The sequence below is a fragment of the Salmo salar genome, chromosome ssa12 (assembly GCF_905237065.1).
Source record: "Salmo salar chromosome ssa12, Ssal_v3.1, whole genome shotgun sequence".
Taxonomy (NCBI): Eukaryota; Metazoa; Chordata; class Actinopteri; order Salmoniformes; family Salmonidae; genus Salmo; species Salmo salar.
In genome coordinates, this window is record NC_059453.1 from 7,012,501 (window position 1) to 7,035,000 (window position 22,500).

Below are 22,500 nucleotides of genomic sequence, written 5' to 3' on the forward strand. Positions count from 1 at the left end.
TAGGTTATACACTAGAGAGGGAGAGAGGAGGTAGAGATGTAGGTTATACACTAGAGAGGGAGAGAGGAGGTAGAGATGTAGGTTATACACTAGAGAGGGAGAGAGGAGGTAGAGATGTAGGTTATACACTAGAGAGGGAGAGAGGGAGGTAGAGATGTAGGTTATACACTAGAGAGGGAGAGAGAGGAGGTAGAGATGTAGGTTATACACTAGAGAGGGAAAGATGATATAGATGTAGGTTATACACTAGAGAGGGAGAGAGGAGGTAGAGATGTAGGTTATACACTAGAGAGGGAGAGAGGAGGTAGAGATGTAGGTTATACACTAGAGAGGGAGAGAGAGGAGGTAGAGATGTAGGTTATACACTAGAGAGGGAGAGAGAGGAGGTAGAGATGTAGGTTATACACTAGAGAGGGAGAGAGAGGAGGTAGAGATGTAGGTTATACACTAGAGAGGGAGAGAGGAGGTAGAGATGTAGGTTATACACTAGAGAGGGAGAGAGGAGGTAGAGATGTAGGTTATACACTAGAGAGGGAGAGAGGAGGTAGAGATGTAGGTTATACACTAGAGAGGGAGAGAGAGAGGTAGAGATGTAGGTTATACACTAGAGAGGGAGAGAGGAGGTAGAGATGTAGGTTATACACTAGAGAGGGAGAGAGGAGGTAGAGATGTAGGTTATACACTAGAGAGGGAGAGAGGAGGTAGAGATGTAGGTTATACACTAGAGAGGGAGAGAGGAGGTAGAGATGTAGGTTATACACTAGAGAGGGAGAGAGGAGGTAGAGATGTAGGTTATACACTAGAGAGGGAGAGAGGAGGTAGAGATGTAGGTTATACACTAGAGAGGGAGAGAGGAGGTAGAGATGTAGGTTATACACTAGAGAGGGAGAGAGGAGGTAGAGATGTAGGTTATACACTAGAGAGGGAGAGAGGAGGTAGAGATGTAGGTTATACACTAGAGAGGGAGAGAGGGAGGTAGAGATGTAGGTTATACACTAGAGAGGGAGAGAGGAGGTAGAGATGTAGGTTATACACTAGAGAGGGAGAGAGGAGGTAGAGATGTAGGTTATACACTAGAGAGGGAGAGAGGAGGTAGAGATGTAGGTTATACACTAGAGAGGGAGAGAGGAGGTAGAGATGTAGGTTATACACTAGAGAGGGAGAGAGGGAGGTAGAGATGTAGGTTATACACTAGAGAGGGAGAGAGGAGGTAGAGATGTAGGTTATACACTAGAGAGGGAGAGAGGAGGTAGAGATGTAGGTTATACACTAGAGAGGGAGAGAGGAGGTAGAGATGTAGGTTATACACTAGAGAGGGAGAGAGGAGGTAGAGATGTAGGTTATACACTAGAGAGGGAGAGAGGAGGTAGAGATGTGGGTTATACACTAGAGAGGGAGAGAGGAGGTAGAGATGTAGGTTATACACTAGAGAGGGAGAGAGGAGGTAGAGATGTGGGTTATACACTAGAGAGGGAGAGAGGAGGTAGAGATGTAGGTTATACACTAGAGAGGGAGAGAGGAGGTAGAGATGTAGGTTATACACTAGAGAGGGAGAGAGGAGGTAGAGATGTAGGTTATACACTAGAGAGGGAGAGAGGAGGTAGAGATGTAGGTTATACACTAGAGAGGGAGAGAGGAGGTAGAGATGTAGGTTATACACTAGAGAGGGAGAGAGGAGGTAGAGATGTAGGTTATACACTAGAGAGGGAGAGAGGAGGTAGAGATGTAGGTTATACACTAGAGAGGGAGAGAGGAGGTAGAGATGTAGGTTATACACTAGAGAGGGAGAGAGGAGGTAGAGATGTAGGTTATACACTAGAGAGGGAGAGAGGAGGTAGAGATGTAGGTTATACACTAGAGAGGGAGAGAGGAGGTAGAGATGTAGGTTATACACTAGAGAGGGAGAGAGGAGGTAGAGATGTAGGTTATACACTAGAGAGGGAGAGAGGAGGTAGAGATGTAGGTTATACACTAGAGAGGGAGAGAGGAGGTAGAGATGTAGGTTATACACTAGAGAGGGAGAGAGGAGGTAGAGATGTAGGTTATACACTAGAGAGGGAGAGAGGAGGTAGAGATGTAGGTTATACACTAGAGAGGGAGAGAGGAGGTAGAGATGTAGGTTATACACTAGAGAGGGAGAGAGGAGGTAGAGATGTAGGTTATACACTAGAGAGGGAGAGAGGAGGTAGAGATGTAGGTTATACACTAGAGAGGGAGAGAGGAGGTAGAGATGTAGGTTATACACTAGAGAGGGAGAGAGGAGGTAGAGATGTAGGTTATACACTAGAGAGGGAGAGAGAGGAGGTAGAGATGTAGGTTATACACTAGAGAGGGAGAGAGGAGGTAGAGATGTAGGTTATACACTAGAGAGGGAGAGAGGAGGTAGAGATGTAGGTTATACACTAGAGAGGGAGAGAGGAGGTAGAGATGTAGGTTATACACTAGAGAGGGAGAGAGGAGGTAGAGATGTAGGTTATACACTAGAGAGGGAGAGAGGAGGTAGAGATGTAGGTTATACACTAGAGAGGGAGAGAGGAGGTAGAGATGTAGGTTATACACTAGAGAGGGAGAGAGGAGGTAGAGATGTAGGTTATACACTAGAGAGGGAGAGAGGAGGTAGAGATGTAGGTTATACACTAGAGAGGGAGAGAGGAGGTAGAGATGTAGGTTATACACTAGAGAGGGAGAGAGGAGGTAGAGATGTAGGTTATACACTAGAGAGGGAGAGAGAGGAGGTAGAGATGTAGGTTATACACTAGAGAGGGAGAGAGGAGGTATAGATGTAGGTTATACACTAGAGAGGGAGAGAGGGAGGTAGAGATGTAGGTTATACACTAGAGAGGGAGAGAGGAGGTAGAGATGTAGGTTATACACTAGAGAGGGAGAGAGGAGGTAGAGATGTAGGTTATACACTAGAGAGGGAGAGAGGAGGTAGAGATGTAGGTTATACACTAGAGAGGGAGAGAGAGGAGGTAGAGATGTAGGTTATACACTAGAGAGGGAGAGAGAGGAGGTAGAGATGTAGGTTATACACTAGAGAGGGAGAGAGAGGAGGTAGAGATGTAGGTTATACACTAGAGAGGGAGAGAGGAGGTAGAGATGTAGGTTATACACTAGAGAGGGAGAGAGGAGGTAGAGATGTAGGTTATACACTAGAGAGGGAGAGAGAGGAGGTAGAGATGTAGGTTATACACTAGAGAGGGAGAGAGGAGGTAGAGATGTAGGTTATACACTAGAGAGGGAGAGAGAGGAGGTAGAGATGTAGGTTATACACTAGAGAGGGAGAGAGGAGGTAGAGATGTAGGTTATACACTAGAGAGGGAGAGAGGAGGTAGAGATGTAGGTTATACACTAGAGAGGGAGAGAGGAGGTAGAGATGTAGGTTATACACTAGAGAGGGAGAGAGGAGGTAGAGATGTGGGTTATACACTAGAGAGGGAGAGAGGAGGTAGAGATGTAGGTTATACACTAGAGAGGGAGAGAGGAGGTAGAGATGTAGGTTATACACTAGAGAGGGAGAGAGGAGGTAGAGATGTAGGTTATACACTAGAGAGGGAGAGAGGAGGTAGAGATGTAGGTTATACACTAGAGAGGGAGAGAGGAGGTAGAGATGTAGGTTATACACTAGAGAGGGAGAGAGGAGGTAGAGATGTAGGTTATACACTAGAGAGGGAGAGAGAGGAGGTAGAGATGTAGGTTATACACTAGAGAGGGAGAGAGGAGGTAGAGATGTAGGTTATACACTAGAGAGGGAGAGAGGAGGTAGAGATGTAGGTTATACACTAGAGAGGGAGAGAGGAGGTAGAGATGTAGGTTATACACTAGAGAGGGAGAGAGGAGGTAGAGATGTAGGTTATACACTAGAGAGGGAGAGAGGAGGTAGAGATGTAGGTTATACACTAGAGAGGGAGAGAGGAGGTAGAGATGTAGGTTATACACTAGAGAGGGAGAGAGAGGAGGTAGAGATGTAGGTTATACACTAGAGAGGGAGAGAGGAGGTAGAGATGTAGGTTATACACTAGAGAGGGAGAGAGGAGGTAGAGATGTAGGTTATACACTAGAGAGGGAAGAGAGGAGGTAGAGATGTAGGTTATACACTAGAGAGGGAGAGAGGAGGTAGAGATGTAGGTTATACACTAGAGAGGGAGAGAGGAGGTAGAGATGTAGGTTATACACTAGAGAGGGAGAGAGAGGAGGTAGAGATGTAGGTTATACACTAGAGAGGGAGAGAGGAGGTAGAGATGTAGGTTATACACTAGAGAGGGAGAGAGGAGGTAGAGATGTAGGTTATACACTAGAGAGGGAGAGAGGAGGTAGAGATGTAGGTTATACACTAGAGAGGGAGAGAGGAGGTAGAGATGTAGGTTATACACTAGAGAGGGAGAGAGGGAGGTAGAGATGTAGGTTATACACTAGAGAGGGAGAGAGGAGGTAGAGATGTAGGTTATACACTAGAGAGGGAGAGAGAGGAGGTAGAGATGTAGGTTATACACTAGAGAGGGAGAGAGGAGGTAGAGATGTAGGTTATACACTAGAGAGGGAGAGAGGAGGTAGAGATGTAGGTTATACACTAGAGAGGGAGAGAGGAGGTAGAGATGTAGGTTATACACTAGAGAGGGAGAGAGGGAGGTAGAGATGTAGGTTATACACTAGAGAGGGAGAGAGGAGGTAGAGATGTAGGTTATACACTAGAGAGGGAGAGAGAGAGGTAGAGATGTAGGTTATACACTAGAGAGGGAGAGAGAGGAGGTAGAGATGTAGGTTATACACTAGAGAGGGAGAGAGGAGGTAGAGATGTAGGTTATACACTAGAGAGGGAGAGAGGAGGTAGAGATGTAGGTTATACACTAGAGAGGGAGAGAGGAGGTAGAGATGTAGGTTATACACTAGAGAGGGAGAGAGAAGAGGTAGAGATGTAGGTTATACACTAGAGAGGGAGAGAGGAGGTAGAGATGTAGGTTATACACTAGAGAGGGAGAGAGGAGGTAGAGATGTAGGTTATACACTAGAGAGGGAGAGAGAGGAGGTAGAGATGTAGGCTATACACTAGAGAGGGAGAGAGGAGGTAGAGATGTAGGTTATACACTAGAGAGGGAGAGAGGGAGGTAGAGATGTAGGTTATACACTAGAGAGGGAGAGAGGAGGTAGAGATGTAGGTTATACACTAGAGAGGGAGAGAGAGAGGTAGAGATGTAGGTTATACACTAGAGAGGGAGAGAGGGAGGTAGAGATGTAGGTTATACACTAGAGAGGGAGAGAGGAGGTAGAGATGTAGGTTATACACTAGAGAGGGAGAGAGGAGGTAGAGATGTAGGTTATACACTAGAGAGGGAGAGAGGAGGTAGAGATGTAGGTTATACACTAGAGAGGGAGAGAGGAGGTAGAGATGTAGGTTATACACTAGAGAGGGAGAGAGGAGGTAGAGATGTAGGTTATACACTAGAGAGGGAGAGAGGAGGTAGAGATGCAGGTTATACACTAGAGAGGGAGAGAGGAGGTAGAGATGTAGGTTATACACTAGAGAGGGAGAGAGGAGGTAGAGATGTAGGTTATACACTAGAGAGGGAGAGAGGAGGTAGAGATGTAGGTTATACACTAGAGAGGGAGAGAGGAGGTAGAGATGTAGGTTATACACTAGAGAGGGAGAGAGGAGGTAGAGATGTAGGTTATACACTAGAGAGGGAGAGAGGAGGTAGAGATGTAGGTTATACACTAGAGAGGGAGAGAGGAGGTAGAGATGTAGGTTATACACTAGAGAGGAGAGAGAGGAGGTAGAGATGTAGGTTATACACTAGAGAGGGAGAGAGGAGGTAGAGATGTAGGTTATACACTAGAGAGGGAGAGAGGAGGTAGAGATGTAGGTTATACACTAGAGAGGGAGAGAGGAGGTAGAGATGTAGGGCTATACACTAGAGAGGGAGAGAGGAGGTAGAGATGTAGGTTATACACTAGAGAGGGAGAGAGGAGGTAGAGATGTAGGTTATACACTAGAGAGGGAGAGAGGAGGTAGAGATGTAGGTTATACACTAGAGAGGGAGAGAGGGGAGGTAGAGATGTAGGTTATACACTAGAGAGGGAGAGAGGAGGTAGAGATGTAGGTTATACACTAGAGAGGGAGAGAGGAGGTAGAGATGTAGGTTATACACTAGAGAGGGAGAGAGGAGGTAGAGATGTAGGTTATACACTAGAGAGGGAGAGAGGGAGGTAGAGATGTAGGTTATACACTAGAGAGGGAGAGAGGAGGTAGAGATGTAGGTTATACACTAGAGAGGGAGAGAGGAGGTAGAGATGTAGGTTATACACTAGAGAGGGAGAGAGAGGAGGTAGAGATGTAGGTTATACACTAGAGAGGGAGAGAGGAGGTAGAGATGTAGGTTATACACTAGAGAGGGAGAGAGAGGAGGTAGAGATGTAGGTTATACACTAGAGAGGAGAGAGAGGAGGTAGAGATGTAGGTTATACACTAGAGAGGGAGAGAGGAGGTAGAGATGTAGGTTATACACTAGAGAGGGAGAGAGGAGGTAGAGATGTAGGTTATACACTAGAGAGGGAGAGAGGAGGTAGAGATGTAGGTTATACACTAGAGAGGGAGAGAGGAGGTAGAGATGTAGGTTATACACTAGAGAGGGAGAGAGGAGGTAGAGATGTAGGTTATACACTAGAGAGGGAGAGAGGAGGTGAGATGTAGGTTATACACTAGAGAGGGAGAGAGGAGGTAGAGATGTAGGTTATACACTAGAGAGGGAGAGAGAGGAGGTAGAGATGTAGGTTATACACTAGAGAGGGAGAGAGGAGGTAGAGATGTAGGTTATACACTAGAGAGGGAGAGAGGGAGGCAGAGATGTAGGTTATACACTAGAGAGGGAGAGAGGAGGTAGAGATGTAGGTTATACACTAGAGAGGGAGAGAGGAGGTAGAGATGTAGGTTATACACTAGAGAGGGAGAGAGGAGGTAGAGATGTAGGTTATACACTAGAGAGGGAGAGAGGAGGTAGAGATGTAGGTTATACACTAGAGAGGGAGAGAGGAGGTAGAGATGTAGGTTATACACTAGAGAGGGAGAGAGGAGGTAGAGATGTAGGTTATACACTAGAGAGGGAGAGAGGAGGTAGAGATGTGGGTTATACACTAGAGAGAGGGAGAGAGGAGGTAGAGATGTAGGTTATACACTAGAGAGGGAGAGAGGAGGTAGAGATGTAGGTTATACACTAGAGAGGGAGAGAGGAGGTAGAGATGTAGGTTATACACTAGAGAGGGAGAGAGGAGGTAGAGATGTAGGTTATACACTAGAGAGGGAGAGAGGAGGTAGAGATGTAGGTTATACACTAGAGAGGGAGAGAGGAGGTAGAGATGTAGGTTATACACTAGAGAGGGAGAGAGGAGGTAGAGATGTAGGTTATACACTAGAGAGGGAGAGAGAGGAGGTAGAGATGTAGGTTATGCACTAGAGAGGAGAGAGGAGGCAGAGATGTAGGTTATACACTAGAGAGGGAGAGAGAGGAGGTAGAGATGTAGGTTATACACTAGAGAGGGAGAGAGGAGGTAGAGATGTAGGTTATACACTAGAGAGGGAGAGAGAGGAGGTAGAGATGTAGGTTATACACTAGAGAGGGAGAGAGGAGGTAGAGATGTAGGTTATACACTAGAGAGGGAGAGAGGAGGTAGAGATGTAGGTTATACACTAGAGAGGGAGAGAGGAGGTAGAGATGTAGGTTATACACTAGAGAGGGAGAGAGGGAGGTAGAGATGTAGGTTATACACTAGAGAGGGAGAGAGGAGGTAGAGATGTAGGTTATACACTAGAGAGGAGAGAGAGGAGGTAGAGATGTAGGTTATACACTAGAGAGGGAGAGAGGAGGTAGAGATGTAGGTTATACACTAGAGAGGAGAGAGGAGGTAGAGATGTAGGTTATACACTCAGAGAGGGAGAGAGGAGGTAGAGATGTAGGTTATACACTAGAGAGGGAGAGAGGAGGTAGAGATGCAGGCTATACACTAGAGAGGGAGAGAGGAGGTAGAGATGTAGGTTATACACTAGAGAGGGAGAGAGGAGGTAGAGATGTAGGTTATACACTAGAGAGGGAGAGAGGAGGTAGAGATGTAGGTTATACACTAGAGAGGGAGAGAGAGGAGGTAGAGATGTAGGTTATACACTAGAGAGGGAGAGAGGAGGTAGAGATGTAGGTTATACACTAGAGAGGAGAGAGGAGGTAGAGATGTAGGTTATACACTAGAGAGGGAGAGAGAGGAGGTAGAGATGTAGGTTATACACTAGAGAGGGAGAGAGGAGGTAGAGATGTAGGTTATACACTAGAGAGGGAGAGAGGAGGTAGAGATGTAGGTTATACACTAGAGAGGGAGAGACGAGGTAGAGATGTAGGTTATACACTAGAGAGGGAGAGAGGAGGTAGAGATGTAGGTTATACACTAGAGAGGGAGAGAGAGGAGGTAGAGATGTAGGTTATACACTAGAGAGGGAGAGAGGAGGTAGAGATGTAGGTTATACACTAGAGAGGGAGAGAGGAGGCAGAGATGTAGGTTATACACTAGAGAGGGAGAGAGAGGAGGTAGAGATGTAGGTTATACACTAGAGAGGGAGAGAGAGGAGGTAGAGATGTAGGTTATACACTAGAGAGGGAGAGAGGAGGTAGAGATGTAGGTTATACACTAGAGAGGGAGAGAGGAGGTAGAGATGTAGGTTATACACTAGAGAGGGAGAGAGAGGAGGTAGAGATGTAGGTTATACACTAGAGAGGAGAGAGGAGGTAGAGATGTAGGTTATACACTAGAGAGGGAGAGAGGAGGTAGAGATGTAGGTTATACACTAGAGAGGGAGAGAGAGGAGGTAGAGATGTAGGTTATACACTAGAGAGGGAGAGAGGAGGTAGAGATGTAGGTTATACACTAGAGAGGGAGAGAGGAGGTAGAGATGTAGGTTATACACTAGAGAGGAGAGAGGAGGTAGAGATGTAGGTTATACACTAGAGAGGGAGAGAGGAGGTAGAGATGTAGGTTACACACTAGAGAGGGAGAGAGGAGGTAGAGATGTAGGTTATACACTAGAGAGGGAGAGAGGAGGTAGAGATGTAGGTTATACACTAGAGAGGGAGAGAGGAGGTAGAGATGTAGGTTATACACTAGAGAGGGAGAGAGGAGGTAGAGATGTAGGTTATACACTAGAGAGGGAGAGAGGAGGTAGAGATGTAGGTTATACACTAGAGAGGGAGAGAGGAGGTAGAGATGTAGGTTATACACTAGAGAGGGAGAGAGGAGGTAGAGATGTAGGTTATACACTAGAGAGGGAGAGAGAGGAGGTAGAGATGTAGGTTATACACTAGAGAGGGAGAGAGAGGAGGTAGAGATGTAGGTTATACACTAGAGAGGGAGAGAGGAGGTAGAGATGTAGGTTATACACTAGAGAGGGAGAGAGGAGGTAGAGATGTAGGTTATACACTAGAGAGGGAGAGAGGAGGTAGAGATGTAGGTTATACACTAGAGAGGGAGAGAGGAGGTAGAGATGTAGGTTATACACTAGAGAGGGAGAGAGGAGGTAGAGATGTAGGTTATACACTAGAGAGGGAGAGAGGAGGTAGAGATGTAGGTTATACACTAGAGAGGGAGAGAGAGGAGGTAGAGATGTAGGTTATACACTAGAGAGGGAGAGAGAGAGGTAGAGATGTAGGTTATACACTAGAGAGGGAGAGAGGAGGTAGAGATGTAGGTTATACACTAGAGAGGGAGAGAGGAGGTAGAGATGTAGGTTATACACTAGAGAGGGAGAGAGGAGGTAGAGATGTAGGTTATACACTAGAGAGGGAGAGAGGAGGTAGAGATGTAGGTTATACACTAGAGAGGGAGAGAGAGGAGGTAGAGATGTAGGTTATACACTAGAGAGGGAGAGAGGAGGTAGAGATGTAGGTTATACACTAGAGAGGGAGAGAGGAGGTAGAGATGTAGGTTATACACTAGAGAGGGAGAGAGGAGGTAGAGATGTAGGTTATACACTAGAGAGGGAGAGAGGAGGTAGAGATGTAGGTTATACACTAGAGAGGGAGAGAGGAGGTAGAGATGTAGGTTATACACTAGAGAGGGAGAGAGGAGGTAGAGATGTAGGTTATACACTAGAGAGGGAGAGAGGAGGTAGAGATGTAGGTTATACACTAGAGAGGGAGAGAGGAGGTAGAGATGTAGGTTATACACTAGAGAGGGAGAGAGGAGGTAGAGATGTAGGTTATACACTAGAGAGGGAGAGAGGAGGTAGAGATGTAGGTTATACACTAGAGAGGGAGAGAGGAGGTAGAGATGTAGGTTATACACTAGAGAGGAGAGAGAGGAGGTAGAGATGTAGGTTATACACTAGAGAGGGAGAGAGGAGGTAGAGATGTAGGTTATACACTAGAGAGGGAGAGAGGAGGTAGAGATGTAGGTTATACACTAGAGAGGGAGAGAGGAGGTAGAGATGTAGGTTATACACTAGAGAGGGAGAGAGAGAGGTAGAGATGTAGGTTATACACTAGAGAGGGAGAGAGGAGGTAGAGATGTAGGTTATACACTAGAGAGGGAGAGAGAGGAGGTAGAGATGTAGGTTATACACTAGAGAGGGAGAGAGGAGGTAGAGATGTAGGTTATACACTAGAGAGGGAGAGAGAGGAGGTAGAGATGTAGGTTATACACTAGAGAGGGAGAGAGGAGGTAGAGATGTAGGTTATACACTAGAGAGGGAGAGAGAGAGGTAGAGATGTGGGTTATACACTAGAGAGGGAGAGAGGAGGTAGAGATGTAGGTTATACACTAGAGAGGGAGAGAGGAGGTAGAGATGTAGGTTATACACTAGAGAGGGAGAGAGGAGGTAGAGATGTAGGTTATACACTAGAGAGGGAGAGAGGAGGTAGAGATGTAGGTTATACACTAGAGAGGGAGAGAGGAGGTAGAGATGTAGGTTATACACTAGAGAGGGAGAGAGGAGGTAGAGATGTAGGTTATACACTAGAGAGGGAGAGAGGAGGTAGAGATGTAGGTTATACACTAGAGAGGGAGAGAGAGAGGTAGAGATGTAGGTTATACACTAGAGAGGGAGAGAGGAGGTAGAGATGTAGGTTATACACTAGAGAGGGAGAGAGGAGGTAGAGATGTAGGTTATACACTAGAGAGGGAGAGAGGAGGTAGAGATGTAGGTTATACACTAGAGAGGGAGAGAGGAGGTAGAGATGTAGGTTATACACTAGAGAGGGAGAGAGGAGGTAGAGATGTGGGTTATACACTAGAGAGGGAGAGAGGAGGTAGAGATGTGGGTTATACACTAGAGAGGGAGAGAGGAGGTAGAGATGTAGGTTATACACTAGAGAGGGAGAGAGGAGGTAGAGATGTAGGTTATACACTAGAGAGGGAGAGAGGAGGTAGAGATGTAGGTTATACACTAGAGAGGGAGAGAGGAGGTAGAGATGTAGGTTATACACTAGAGAGGGAGAGAGGAGGTAGAGATGTGGGTTATACACTAGAGAGGGAGAGAGGAGGTAGAGATGTAGGTTATACACTAGAGAGGGAGAGAGGAGGTAGAGATGTAGGTTATACACTAGAGAGGGAGAGAGGAGGTAGAGATGTAGGTTATACACTAGAGAGGGAGAGAGAGGAGGTAGAGATGTAGGTTATACACTAGAGAGGGAGAGAGGAGGTAGAGATGTAGGTTATACACTAGAGAGGGAGAGAGGAGGTAGAGATGTAGGTTATACACTAGAGAGGGAGAGAGGAGGTAGAGATGTAGGTTATACACTAGAGAGGGAGAGAGGAGGTAGAGATGTAGGTTATACACTAGAGAGGGAGAGAGAGGAGGTAGAGATGTAGGTTATACACTAGAGAGGGAGAGAGGAGGTAGAGATGTAGGTTATACACTAGAGAGGGAGAGAGGAGGTAGAGATGTAGGTTATACACTAGAGAGGGAGAGAGGAGGTAGAGATGTAGGTTATACACTAGAGAGGGAGAGAGGAGGTAGAGATGTGGGTTATACACTAGAGAGGGAGAGAGAGGAGGTAGAGATGTAGGTTATACACTAGAGAGGGAGAGAGGAGGTAGAGATGTAGGTTATACACTAGAGAGGGAGAGAGGGAGGTAGAGATGTAGGTTATACACTAGAGAGGGAGAGAGAGGAGGTAGAGATGTAGGTTATACACTAGAGAGGGAGAGAGGAGGTAGAGATGTAGGTTATACACTAGAGAGGGAGAGAGGAGGTAGAGATGTAGGTTATACACTAGAGAGGGAGAGAGGAGGTAGAGATGTGGGTTATACACTAGAGAGGGAGAGAGAGGAGGTAGAGATGTAGGTTATACACTAGAGAGGGAGAGAGGAGGTAGAGATGTAGGTTATACACTAGAGAGGGAGAGAGGGAGGTAGAGATGTAGGTTATACACTAGAGAGGGAGAGAGGAGGTAGAGATGTAGGTTATACACTAGAGAGGAGAGAGAGGAGGTAGAGATGTAGGTTATACACTAGAGAGGGAGAGAGGAGGTAGAGATGTAGGTTATACACTAGAGAGGGAGAGAGGAGGTAGAGATGTAGGTTATACACTAGAGAGGGAGAGAGGAGGTAGAGATGTAGGTTATACACTAGAGAGGGAGAGAGGAGGTAGAGATGTAGGTTATACACTAGAGAGGGAGAGAGGGAGGTAGAGATGTAGGTTATACACTAGAGAGGGAGAGAGGAGGTAGAGATGTAGGTTATACACTAGAGAGGGAGAGAGAGGAGGTAGAGATGTAGGTTATACACTAGAGAGGGAGAGAGGAGGTAGAGATGTAGGTTATACACTAGAGAGGGAGAGAGGAGGTAGAGATGTAGGTTATACACTAGAGAGGGAGAGAGGAGGTAGAGATGTAGGTTATACACTAGAGAGGGAGAGAGGAGGTAGAGATGTAGGTTATACACTAGAGAGGGAGAGAGGAGGTAGAGATGTAGGTTATACACTAGAGAGGGAGAGAGGAGGTAGAGATGTAGGTTATACACTAGAGAGGGAGAGAGAGGAGGTAGAGATGTAGGTTATACACTAGAGAGGGAGAGAGGAGGTAGAGATGTAGGTTATACACTAGAGAGGGAGAGAGGAGGTAGAGATGTGGGTTATACACTAGAGAGGGAGAGAGGGAGGTAGAGATGTAGGTTATACACTAGAGAGGGAGAGAGGAGGTAGAGATGTAGGTTATACACTAGAGAGGGAGAGAGGAGGTAGAGATGTAGGTTATACACTAGAGAGGGAGAGAGAGGAGGTAGAGATGTAGGTTATACACTAGAGAGGGAGAGAGGAGGTAGAGATGTAGGTTATACACTCAGAGAGGGAGAGAGGAGGTAGAGATGTAGGTTATACACTAGAGAGGGAGAGAGGAGGTAGAGATGTAGGTTATACACTAGAGAGGGAGAGAGGAGGTAGAGATGTAGGTTATACACTAGAGAGGGAGAGAGGAGGTAGAGATGTAGGTTATACACTAGAGAGGGAGAGAGGGAGGTAGAGATGTAGGTTATACACTAGAGAGGGAGAGAGGAGGTAGAGATGTAGGTTATACACTAGAGAGGGAGAGAGAGGAGGTAGAGATGTAGGTTATACACTAGAGAGGGAGAGAGGAGGTAGAGATGTAGGTTATACACTAGAGAGGGAGAGAGGAGGTAGAGATGTAGGTTATACACTAGAGAGGGAGAGAGGAGGTAGAGATGTAGGTTATACACTAGAGAGGGAGAGAGGAGGTAGAGATGTAGGTTATACACTAGAGAGGGAGAGAGGAGGTAGAGATGTAGGTTATACACTAGAGAGGGAGAGAGGAGGTAGAGATGTAGGTTATACACTAGAGAGGGAGAGAGGAGGTAGAGATGTAGGTTATACACTAGAGAGGGAGAGAGGAGGTAGAGATGTAGGTTATACACTAGAGAGGGAGAGAGGAGGTAGAGATGTAGGTTATACACTAGAGAGGGAGAGAGGAGGTAGAGATGTAGGTTATACACTAGAGAGGGAGAGAGGAGGTAGAGATGTAGGTTATACACTAGAGAGGGAGAGAGGAGGTAGAGATGTAGGTTATACACTAGAGAGGGAGAGAGGAGGTAGAGATGTAGGTTATACACTAGAGAGGGAGAGAGGAGGTAGAGATGTAGGTTATACACTAGAGAGAGGAGAGAGGAGGTAGAGATGTAGGTTATACACTAGAGAGGGAGAGAGGAGGTAGAGATGTAGGTTATACACTAGAGAGGGAGAGAGGAGGTAGAGATGTAGGTTATACACTAGAGAGGGAGAGAGGAGGTAGAGATGTAGGTTATACACTAGAGAGGGAGAGAGGAGGTAGAGATGTAGGTTATACACTAGAGAGGGAGAGAGAGGAGGTAGAGATGTAGGTTATACACTAGAGAGGGAGAGAGGAGACTAGAAGGCCTTAACTGGTTTCTTTCTTCGTTCTTCCTCCTTTTTATTAATTGATTGATTGTGTTCGTTGACCAATGAACTTTATGTCCTGTTATAACCCCTTTATGTCATGTCTCGTAAGACTCTCCATGGAAGGTGTACACGTCGGAGGTGGGGCCTGCTGTGACACAGGTGACGGTGGGCGGACTCACCCCTGCCAGGACCTATCAGTTCAGACTCTGCGCTGTCAATGAAGTGGGCCGCGGCCAATACAGCGGCGAGACACAGAGGTAAGGGCGGGACTAACACACACACAGACAGACACACATTATACACAGACACACATAGACACAGACACACATAGACACAGACACACATAGACATAGACACACATAGACACAGACACACATTATACATAGACACACATACACACGTAGAGAGGAGGAGAGAAGGAGATAGGAGAGGAGAGAGGAGAGGAGGGGTATGAGAGGGATCAGGGGAGGGAAAAGGGGGGAGAGAGAATGAGAGGAGAGGGGAGGAGGGAGGAGAAGGGAGAGGAGAGGGTAAAGGGGAGAGAGAAGGAAAGAGAGGAGAGGGGGGAGGAGGGAGGAGAAGGGAGAGGAGAGGGTAAAGGGGGAGAGAGGAGAGAGAGGGGAGGAGGGAGGAGAAGGGAGAGGAGAGGGTAAAGGGAGGAGAGAGGAGAGAGGAGAGGGGAGGAGGGAGGAGAAGGGAGAGGAGAGGGTAAAGGGGGAGAGAGAAAGAGAGGAGAGGGGGAGGAGGGAGGAGAAGGGAGAGGAGAGGTTAAAGGGAGGAGAGAGAGAGAGGAGAGGGGAGGAGGGAGGAGAAGGGAGAGGAGAGGGTAAAGGGGGGAGAGAGAATGAGAGGAGAGGGGGAGGAGGGAGGAGAAGGGAGAGGAGAGGGTAAAGGGAGGAGAGAGGAGAGAGGAGAGGGGGAGGAGGGAGGAGAAGGGAGAGGAGAGGGTAAAAGGGGGAGAGAGAACGAGAGGAGAGGGGAGAGGGAGGAGAAGGGAGAGGAGAGGGTAAAGGGGGAGAGAGAACGAGAGGAGAGGGGGAGGAGGGAGGAGAAGGGAGAGGAGAGGGTAAAGGGGGGAGAGAGAAAGAGAGGAGAGAGGCAGGGAGGTATTTTGTTTAGGACCCATTTACTCTGAAATTAGCAATTTATATTCATCAGTACGATACTGAGGCTTCTGTAAGTGTGTGTGTGTGTGTGTGTGTGTGTGTGTGTGTGTGTGTGTGTGTGTGTGTGTGTGTGTGTGTGTGTGTGTGTGTGTGTGTGTGTGTGTGTGTTGTTGTAAGACCATTTCAGTGAGGTGCATGTAACACTCATTCTCACCAAAACACCAACCCTGCTATCTCTCTTCTCCATCTCTCTCTCCTTCATCTCTCTCACTTTTCTCTCTCTCTCTCTTCTCCATCTCTCTCTCCTCCATCTCTCTCACTTCTCTCTCTCCTCCATCTCTCTCTCCTCCATCTCTCTCACTTCTCTCTCTCCTCTCTCTCTCACTTCTCTCTCTCTCCATCTCTCTCTCTCTCTCTCTCTCTCTCTCACACACTTCTCTCTCTCCTCCATCTCTCTCTCTTTCTCTCCTCCATCTCTCTCACTTCTCTCTCTCCTCCATCTCTCTCTCACTTCTCTCTCTCCTCTCTCTCTCACTTCTCTCTCCTCCATCTCTCTCTCTCCTCCATCTGTCTCTCTCTCCTCCATCACTCTCTCTCTCTCCTCCATCGCTCTCTCTCTCTCCTCCATCTCTTTCTCCTCCATCTCTCTCTATCGTTCTCTCTATTTATTCTTCATATGCTCAGTCAACCAGTCATCACAGACGATATTGATGAAAATAGTGACCTCCCTAGTGGCCCAGCGGTCTAAGGCACTGCAGTGCTGAGGCGCCACTACAGCCTTGGGTTCGATTCCAGGCTTCACAGCCGGCCGTGACCAGGAGCCCCATGGGGTTGTGCGTCGTCCGGTTTAGGGGAGGGTTTGTCAGGACATTATGCTGTCTGTGTGTGTATGTACTCTCCCCAGAGAGAACACAGAGATGTGGGTAATTACAATGCACTGTATTGATGGAACTGGCCCATTCTCAACTGGAGAGAGAGAGAGAGAGAGAGAGAGAGAGAGAGAGAGAGAGAGAGAGAGAGAACAACCAACTTAACAATGACTCAGATCTACGACAGACGGAATGAAATCTACTATCAGTCTCATCTTATCTGTTTTTCTTTCCCTCTATCTCTCCCCCTTTCTCTCCATCCCTCTCCCTAAATCTCTCTCTCCCCCCCTTTCTCCCCCCTCCTTTGTCTCTCTCTCTCTCTCCCTCTTTCTCTCCCCTCATCTCCCTAAATCTCTCTCTTTCTCTCTCTCTCTCTCCCCCCTCCTTTGTCTCTCTCTCTCTCCCTTTCTCTCCCCTCCTCTCCCTAAATCTCTCTCTCCCCTCCTTTGTCTCTCTGTCTCTCTGTCTCTCTATCGTCCCATATATCTATCATATATCTGTCATCTCTCTCTCTCTCTCTCTCCCCTCCTCTCCCTACCTCTCTCCCCTCCTCTCCCTACATCTCTCTCTCTCTCTCTACCTCTCTCTCCCTCTCTCTCTACCTCTCTCTCTATCTCTCTCTCTCTCTACCTCTCTCTCTCTCTCTCCCTACCTCTCTCTCTCTACCTCTCTCTCTCTCCCTCTTTCTCTCCCCTCCTCTCCCTACCTCTCTCTCCCTCCTCTCCCTCTCTCTCTCTCTCTCTCTCTCTCTCTCTCTCTCTCTCTCTCTCTCTCTCTCTCTCTCTCTCCCCCTCTTTCTCTCCCCTCCTCTCCCTACCTCTCTCTCTCTCTCCCTCTTTCTCTCCCCTCCTCTCCCTACATCTCTCTCTCTCGTCTCTCTATCGTCCCATATATCTATGTCATCTCTCTCTCTCTCGTCTCTCTCATCATCCCATATATCTATGTCATCTCTCTCTCTCTGTCTCTCTATCATCCCATATATCTATGTCATCTCTCTGTCTCTCTATTGTCCCATATATCTATGTCATCTCTCTCTCTCTGTCTCTCTATCGTCCCATATATCTATGTCATCTCTCTCTCTGTCTCTCTATCGTCCCATATATCTATGTCATCTCTCTCTCTCTGTCTCTCTATCATCCCATATATCTATGATATGTCATTATTAGTGTCTAGCTGCTTTAACCAGACAGTTTGAGTCCAGAAATAACTGACAGAAATACAATAATATGTGTTTCTCATTTTCTACACACATGTTGTAATCTGTTCAGCAGACAGAGAGAGAGAGAGAGAGAGAGAGGGAGGCAGATAGAGAGAGGTAGAGGTAGAGAGAGAGAGCAATAAGAGAGACAGAGGTAGAGGTAGAGAGAGTGAGAGAGAGAGAGAGAGAGAGAGAGGGAGGCAGAGAGAGAGAGGTAGAGAGAGAGGTAGAGGTAGAGAGAGCAAGAGGTAGAGAGAGAGAGAGAGAGAGAGAGAGAGAGGGAGGCAGAGAGAGAGAGGTAGAGAGAGAGAGAGAGAGAGAGAGAGAGAGGTAGAGAGAGAGAGAGAGGAGGCAGAGAGAGAGAGGTAGAGAGAGAGAGAGAGAGAGAGAGAGAGAGAGAGAGAGGCAGAGAGAGAGAGGTAGAGGTAGAGAGTGAGAGAGGCAAAGAGAGAGAGGTAGAGGCAGAGAGAGAGAGGTAGAGGTAGAGAGAGAGAGAGAGAGAGGGAGGCAGAGAGAGAGGTAGAGGTAGAAGAGAGGTAGAGAGAGCGAGAGAAGAGAGGTAGAGAGAGAGAGAGAAGAGAGGAAGAGAGAGAGAGAGAGAGAGAGAAGAGAGATGAAGAGAGGTAGAGAGAGAGAAGAGAGGTAGAGAGAGAGAGAGAGTTATAAACTAGTAGGCAATATTGATGAATAATATTATTATTATTAAAGTAGAAACACCTCCAGTAGACTGGATGATGTCACTACAGTCCACTGTTAGACTAGATGATGTCACACTACAGTCCACTGTTAGACTAGATGATGTCACTACAGTCCACTGTTAGACTAGATGATGTCACACTACAGTCCACTGTTAGACTAGATGATGTCACTACAGTCCACTGTTAGACTAGATGATGTCACACTACAGTCCACTGTTAGACTAGATAATGTCACTACAGTCCACTGTTAGTCTAGATGATGTCACTACAGTCCACTGTTAGACTAGATGATGTCACTACAGCCCACTGTTAGACTAGATGATGTCACACTACAGTCCACTGTTAGACTAGATGATGTCACTACAGTCCACTGTTAGACTAGATGATGTCACAACAGTCCACTGTTAGACTAGATGATGTCACACTACAGTCCACTGTTAGACTAGATGATGTCACACTACAGTCCACTGTTAGACTAGATGATGTCACACTACAGTCCACTGTTAGACTAGATGATGTCACTACAGTCCACTGTTAGACTAGATGATGTCACTACAGTCCTCTGTTAGACTAGATGATGTCACACTACAGTCCACTGTTAGACTAGATGATGTCACTACAGTCCACTGTTAGACTAGATGATGTCACACTACAGTCCACTGTTAGACTAGATGATGTCACTACAGTCCACTGTTAGACTAGATGATGTCACACTACAGTCCACTGTTAGACTAGATGATGTCACTACAGTCCACTGTTAGACTAGATGATGTCACAACAGTCCACTGTTAGACTAGATGATGTCACTACAGTCCACTGTTAGACTAGATGATGTCACACTACAGTCCACTGTTAGACTAGATGATGTCACTACAGTCCACTGTTAGACTAGATGATGTCACACTACAGTCCACTGTTAGACTAGATGATGTCACTACAGTCCACTGTTAGACTAGATGATGTCACAACAGTCCACTGTTAGACTGGATGATGTCACACTACAGTCCACTGTTAGACTAGATGATGTCACACTACAGTCCACTGTTAGACAAGATGATGTCACTACAGTCCTCTGTTAGACTAGATGATGTCACTACAGTCCACTGTTAGACTAGATGATGTCACACTACAGTCCACTGTTAGACTAGATGATGTCACTACAGTCCACTGTTAGACTAGATGATGTCACACTACAGTCCACTGTTTGACTAGATGTTGTCACACTACAGTCCATTGTTACACTAGATGATGTCACTACAGTCCTCTGTTAGACTAGATGATGTCACTACAGTCCACTGTTACACTAGATGATGTCACTACAGTCCACTGTTAGACTAGATGATGTCACTACAGTCCTTTGTTAGACTAGATGATGTCACTACAGTCCACTGTTAGACTGGATGATGTCACACTACAGTCCTCTGTTAAACTAGATGATGTCACTACAGTCTGCTGTTAGACTAGATGATGCCACTACAGTCCACTGTTAGACTAGATGATGTCACACTACAGTCCACTGTTAGACTAGATGATGTCACTACAGTCTGCTGTTAGACTAGATGATGTCACTACAGTCCACTGTTAGACTAGATGATGTCACACTACAGTCCACTGTTAGACTAGATGATGTCACACTACAGTCCACTGTTAGACTAGATGATGTCACACTACAGTCCACTGTTAGACTAGATGATGTCACACTACAGTCTGCTGTTAGACTAGATGATGTCACACTACAGTCCACTGTTAGACTAGATGATGTCACACTACAGTCTGCTGTTAGACTAGATGATGTCACACTACAGTCCACTGTTAGACTAGATGATGTCACATTACAGTCCACTGTTAGACTAGATGATGTCACACTACAGTCCACTGTTAGACTAGATGATGTCACACTACAGTCCACTGTTAGACTAGATGATGTCACACTACAGTCTGCTGTTAGACTAGATGATGTCACACTACAGTCTGCTGTTAGACTTCATCACACCAAGAAAACATTACATTTCTTATTTCTCTCTGTCTGTCTGGGTGATCAGGGAGTCGTTACGGCAACGGTCTCCATGGAGGCATAGGGTCAATAGAGTCAAGGTGTCCAAGGAGAGTCCCTGTCTGATCAAAGGACCCCAGATTTCCTCCAAACTGAGAAACCTCATTGAAGTAGCCAATTACCACACACACACACACACACACACACACACACACACACACACACACACACACACCATTAACATGGTAAAAGAGAAACCATTTACAGGGAAGGAATCTGCATAAATGGCAGATAAATCAGGACACAGGGCTGAGGAGTGGAACTCTCAAACCTTTTCATTTTGGTTTAAAAGAAACTACTTTTAAAATGACTTAAAATGACTTTCAATCTCTGTCCTTCTCTCTCTGCCTCCTTCCCTCGCCCCCTCCCTCTCCCTCTCCCCCTCCTTCCCTCTCTCTCCCTCTCTTTCTCCCTCTCCCCTCTCTCTCACTTTCCTTCTCCCTCCCCCCCTCCCCCTCCCTCTCCCATCAATCATCATCAATCTTTAGCAGTGCTACATGCTATTCACTCACACAAACTGTAGACATTCTTTCTGTGTCTAATGTTGTTGAACGCTCGTTATACACCATCCACCTCCATTATACACCATCCACCTCCATTATACACCATCCACCTCCAGTATACACCATCCACCTCCAGTATACACCATCCTCCTCCAGTATACACCATCCACCTCCAGTATCCACCATCCACCTCCAGTATACACCATCCACCTCCAGTATACACCATCCACCTCCAGTATACACCATCCACCTCCATTATACACCATCCTCCTCCAGTATACACCATCCACCTCCAGTATACACCATCCACCTCCAGTATACACCATCCACCTCCAGTATACACCATCCACCTCCATTATACACCATCCACCTCCACTATCCACCATCCACCTCCAGTATCCACCATCCACCTCCAGTATACACCATCTACCACCAGTATACACCATCCACTTCCACTATACACCATCCACTTCCACTATACACCATCCACCTCCATTATACACCATCCACCATCCACCTCCATTATACACCATCCACCTCCATTATACACCATCCACCTCCACTATACACCATCCACCTCCATTATACACCATCCTCCACCATTATACACCATCCACCTCCATTATACACCATCCACCTCCACTATACACCATCCACCTCCAGTATACACCATCCACCTCCAGTATACACCATCCTCCTCCATTATACACCATCCACCTCCACTATACACCATCCACCTCCACTATACCCCATCCACATCCACTATACCCCATCCACCTCCACTATACACCATCCTCCTCCAGTATACACCATCCACCTCTAGTATACACCATCCTCCTCCATTATACACCATCCACCTCCACTTTACACCATCCACCTCCAGTATACACCATCCACCTCCATTATACACCATCCTCCTCCATTATACACCATCCACCTCCATTATACACCATCCACCATCCACCTCCACTATACACCATCCACCTCCATTATACAGCATCCACCTCCAGTATACACCATCTACCACCAGTATACACCATCCACCTCCAGTGTACACCATCTACCACCAGTATACACCATCCACCTCCATTATACACCATCCACCTCCATTATACACCATCCACCTCCATTATACACCATCCACCATCGACCTCCATTATACACCATCCACCTCCACTATACACCATCCACCTCCATTATACAGCATCCACCATCAGTGTCTGTGGTGCCACTGCCACTGCCACTGAATGTCCTGACAAGTCACTAGAATGTCCTGACAAGTCACTAGAATGTCCTGACAAGTCAACAGAATGTCCTGACAAGTCACTAGAATGTACTGACAAGTCACTAGAATGTCCTGACAAGTCAGCATAATGTCCTGACAAGTCACTAGAATGTCCTGACAAGTCAGCATAATGTCCTGACAAGTCACTAGAATGTCCTGACAAGTCAGCAGAATGTCCTGACAAGTCAGCAGAATATACTGACAAGTCACTAGAATGTCCTGACAAGTCACTAGAATGTACTGACAAGTCACTAGAATGTCCTGACAAGTCAGCATAATGTCCTGACAAGTCACTAGAATGTCCTGACAAGTCAGCAGAATGTCCTGACAAGTCACTAGAATGTACTGACAAGTCACTAGAATGTCCTGACAAGTCAGCATAATGTC

General features: G+C 46.6%; 1 protein-coding gene across 1 annotated transcript in view; it reads left to right on the plus strand.

Annotated features, from left to right (window-relative positions):
* The window catches only part of LOC106593331 (protein sidekick-1), a 607,750-nt gene that overhangs the window by 425,412 nt on the left and 159,838 nt on the right, over positions 1–22,500 (plus strand). Inside the window, 1 exon segment of the mRNA XM_045692043.1 lies at positions 14,511–14,658. Coding sequence (XP_045547999.1) covers positions 14,511–14,658 — 148 coding nt within the window.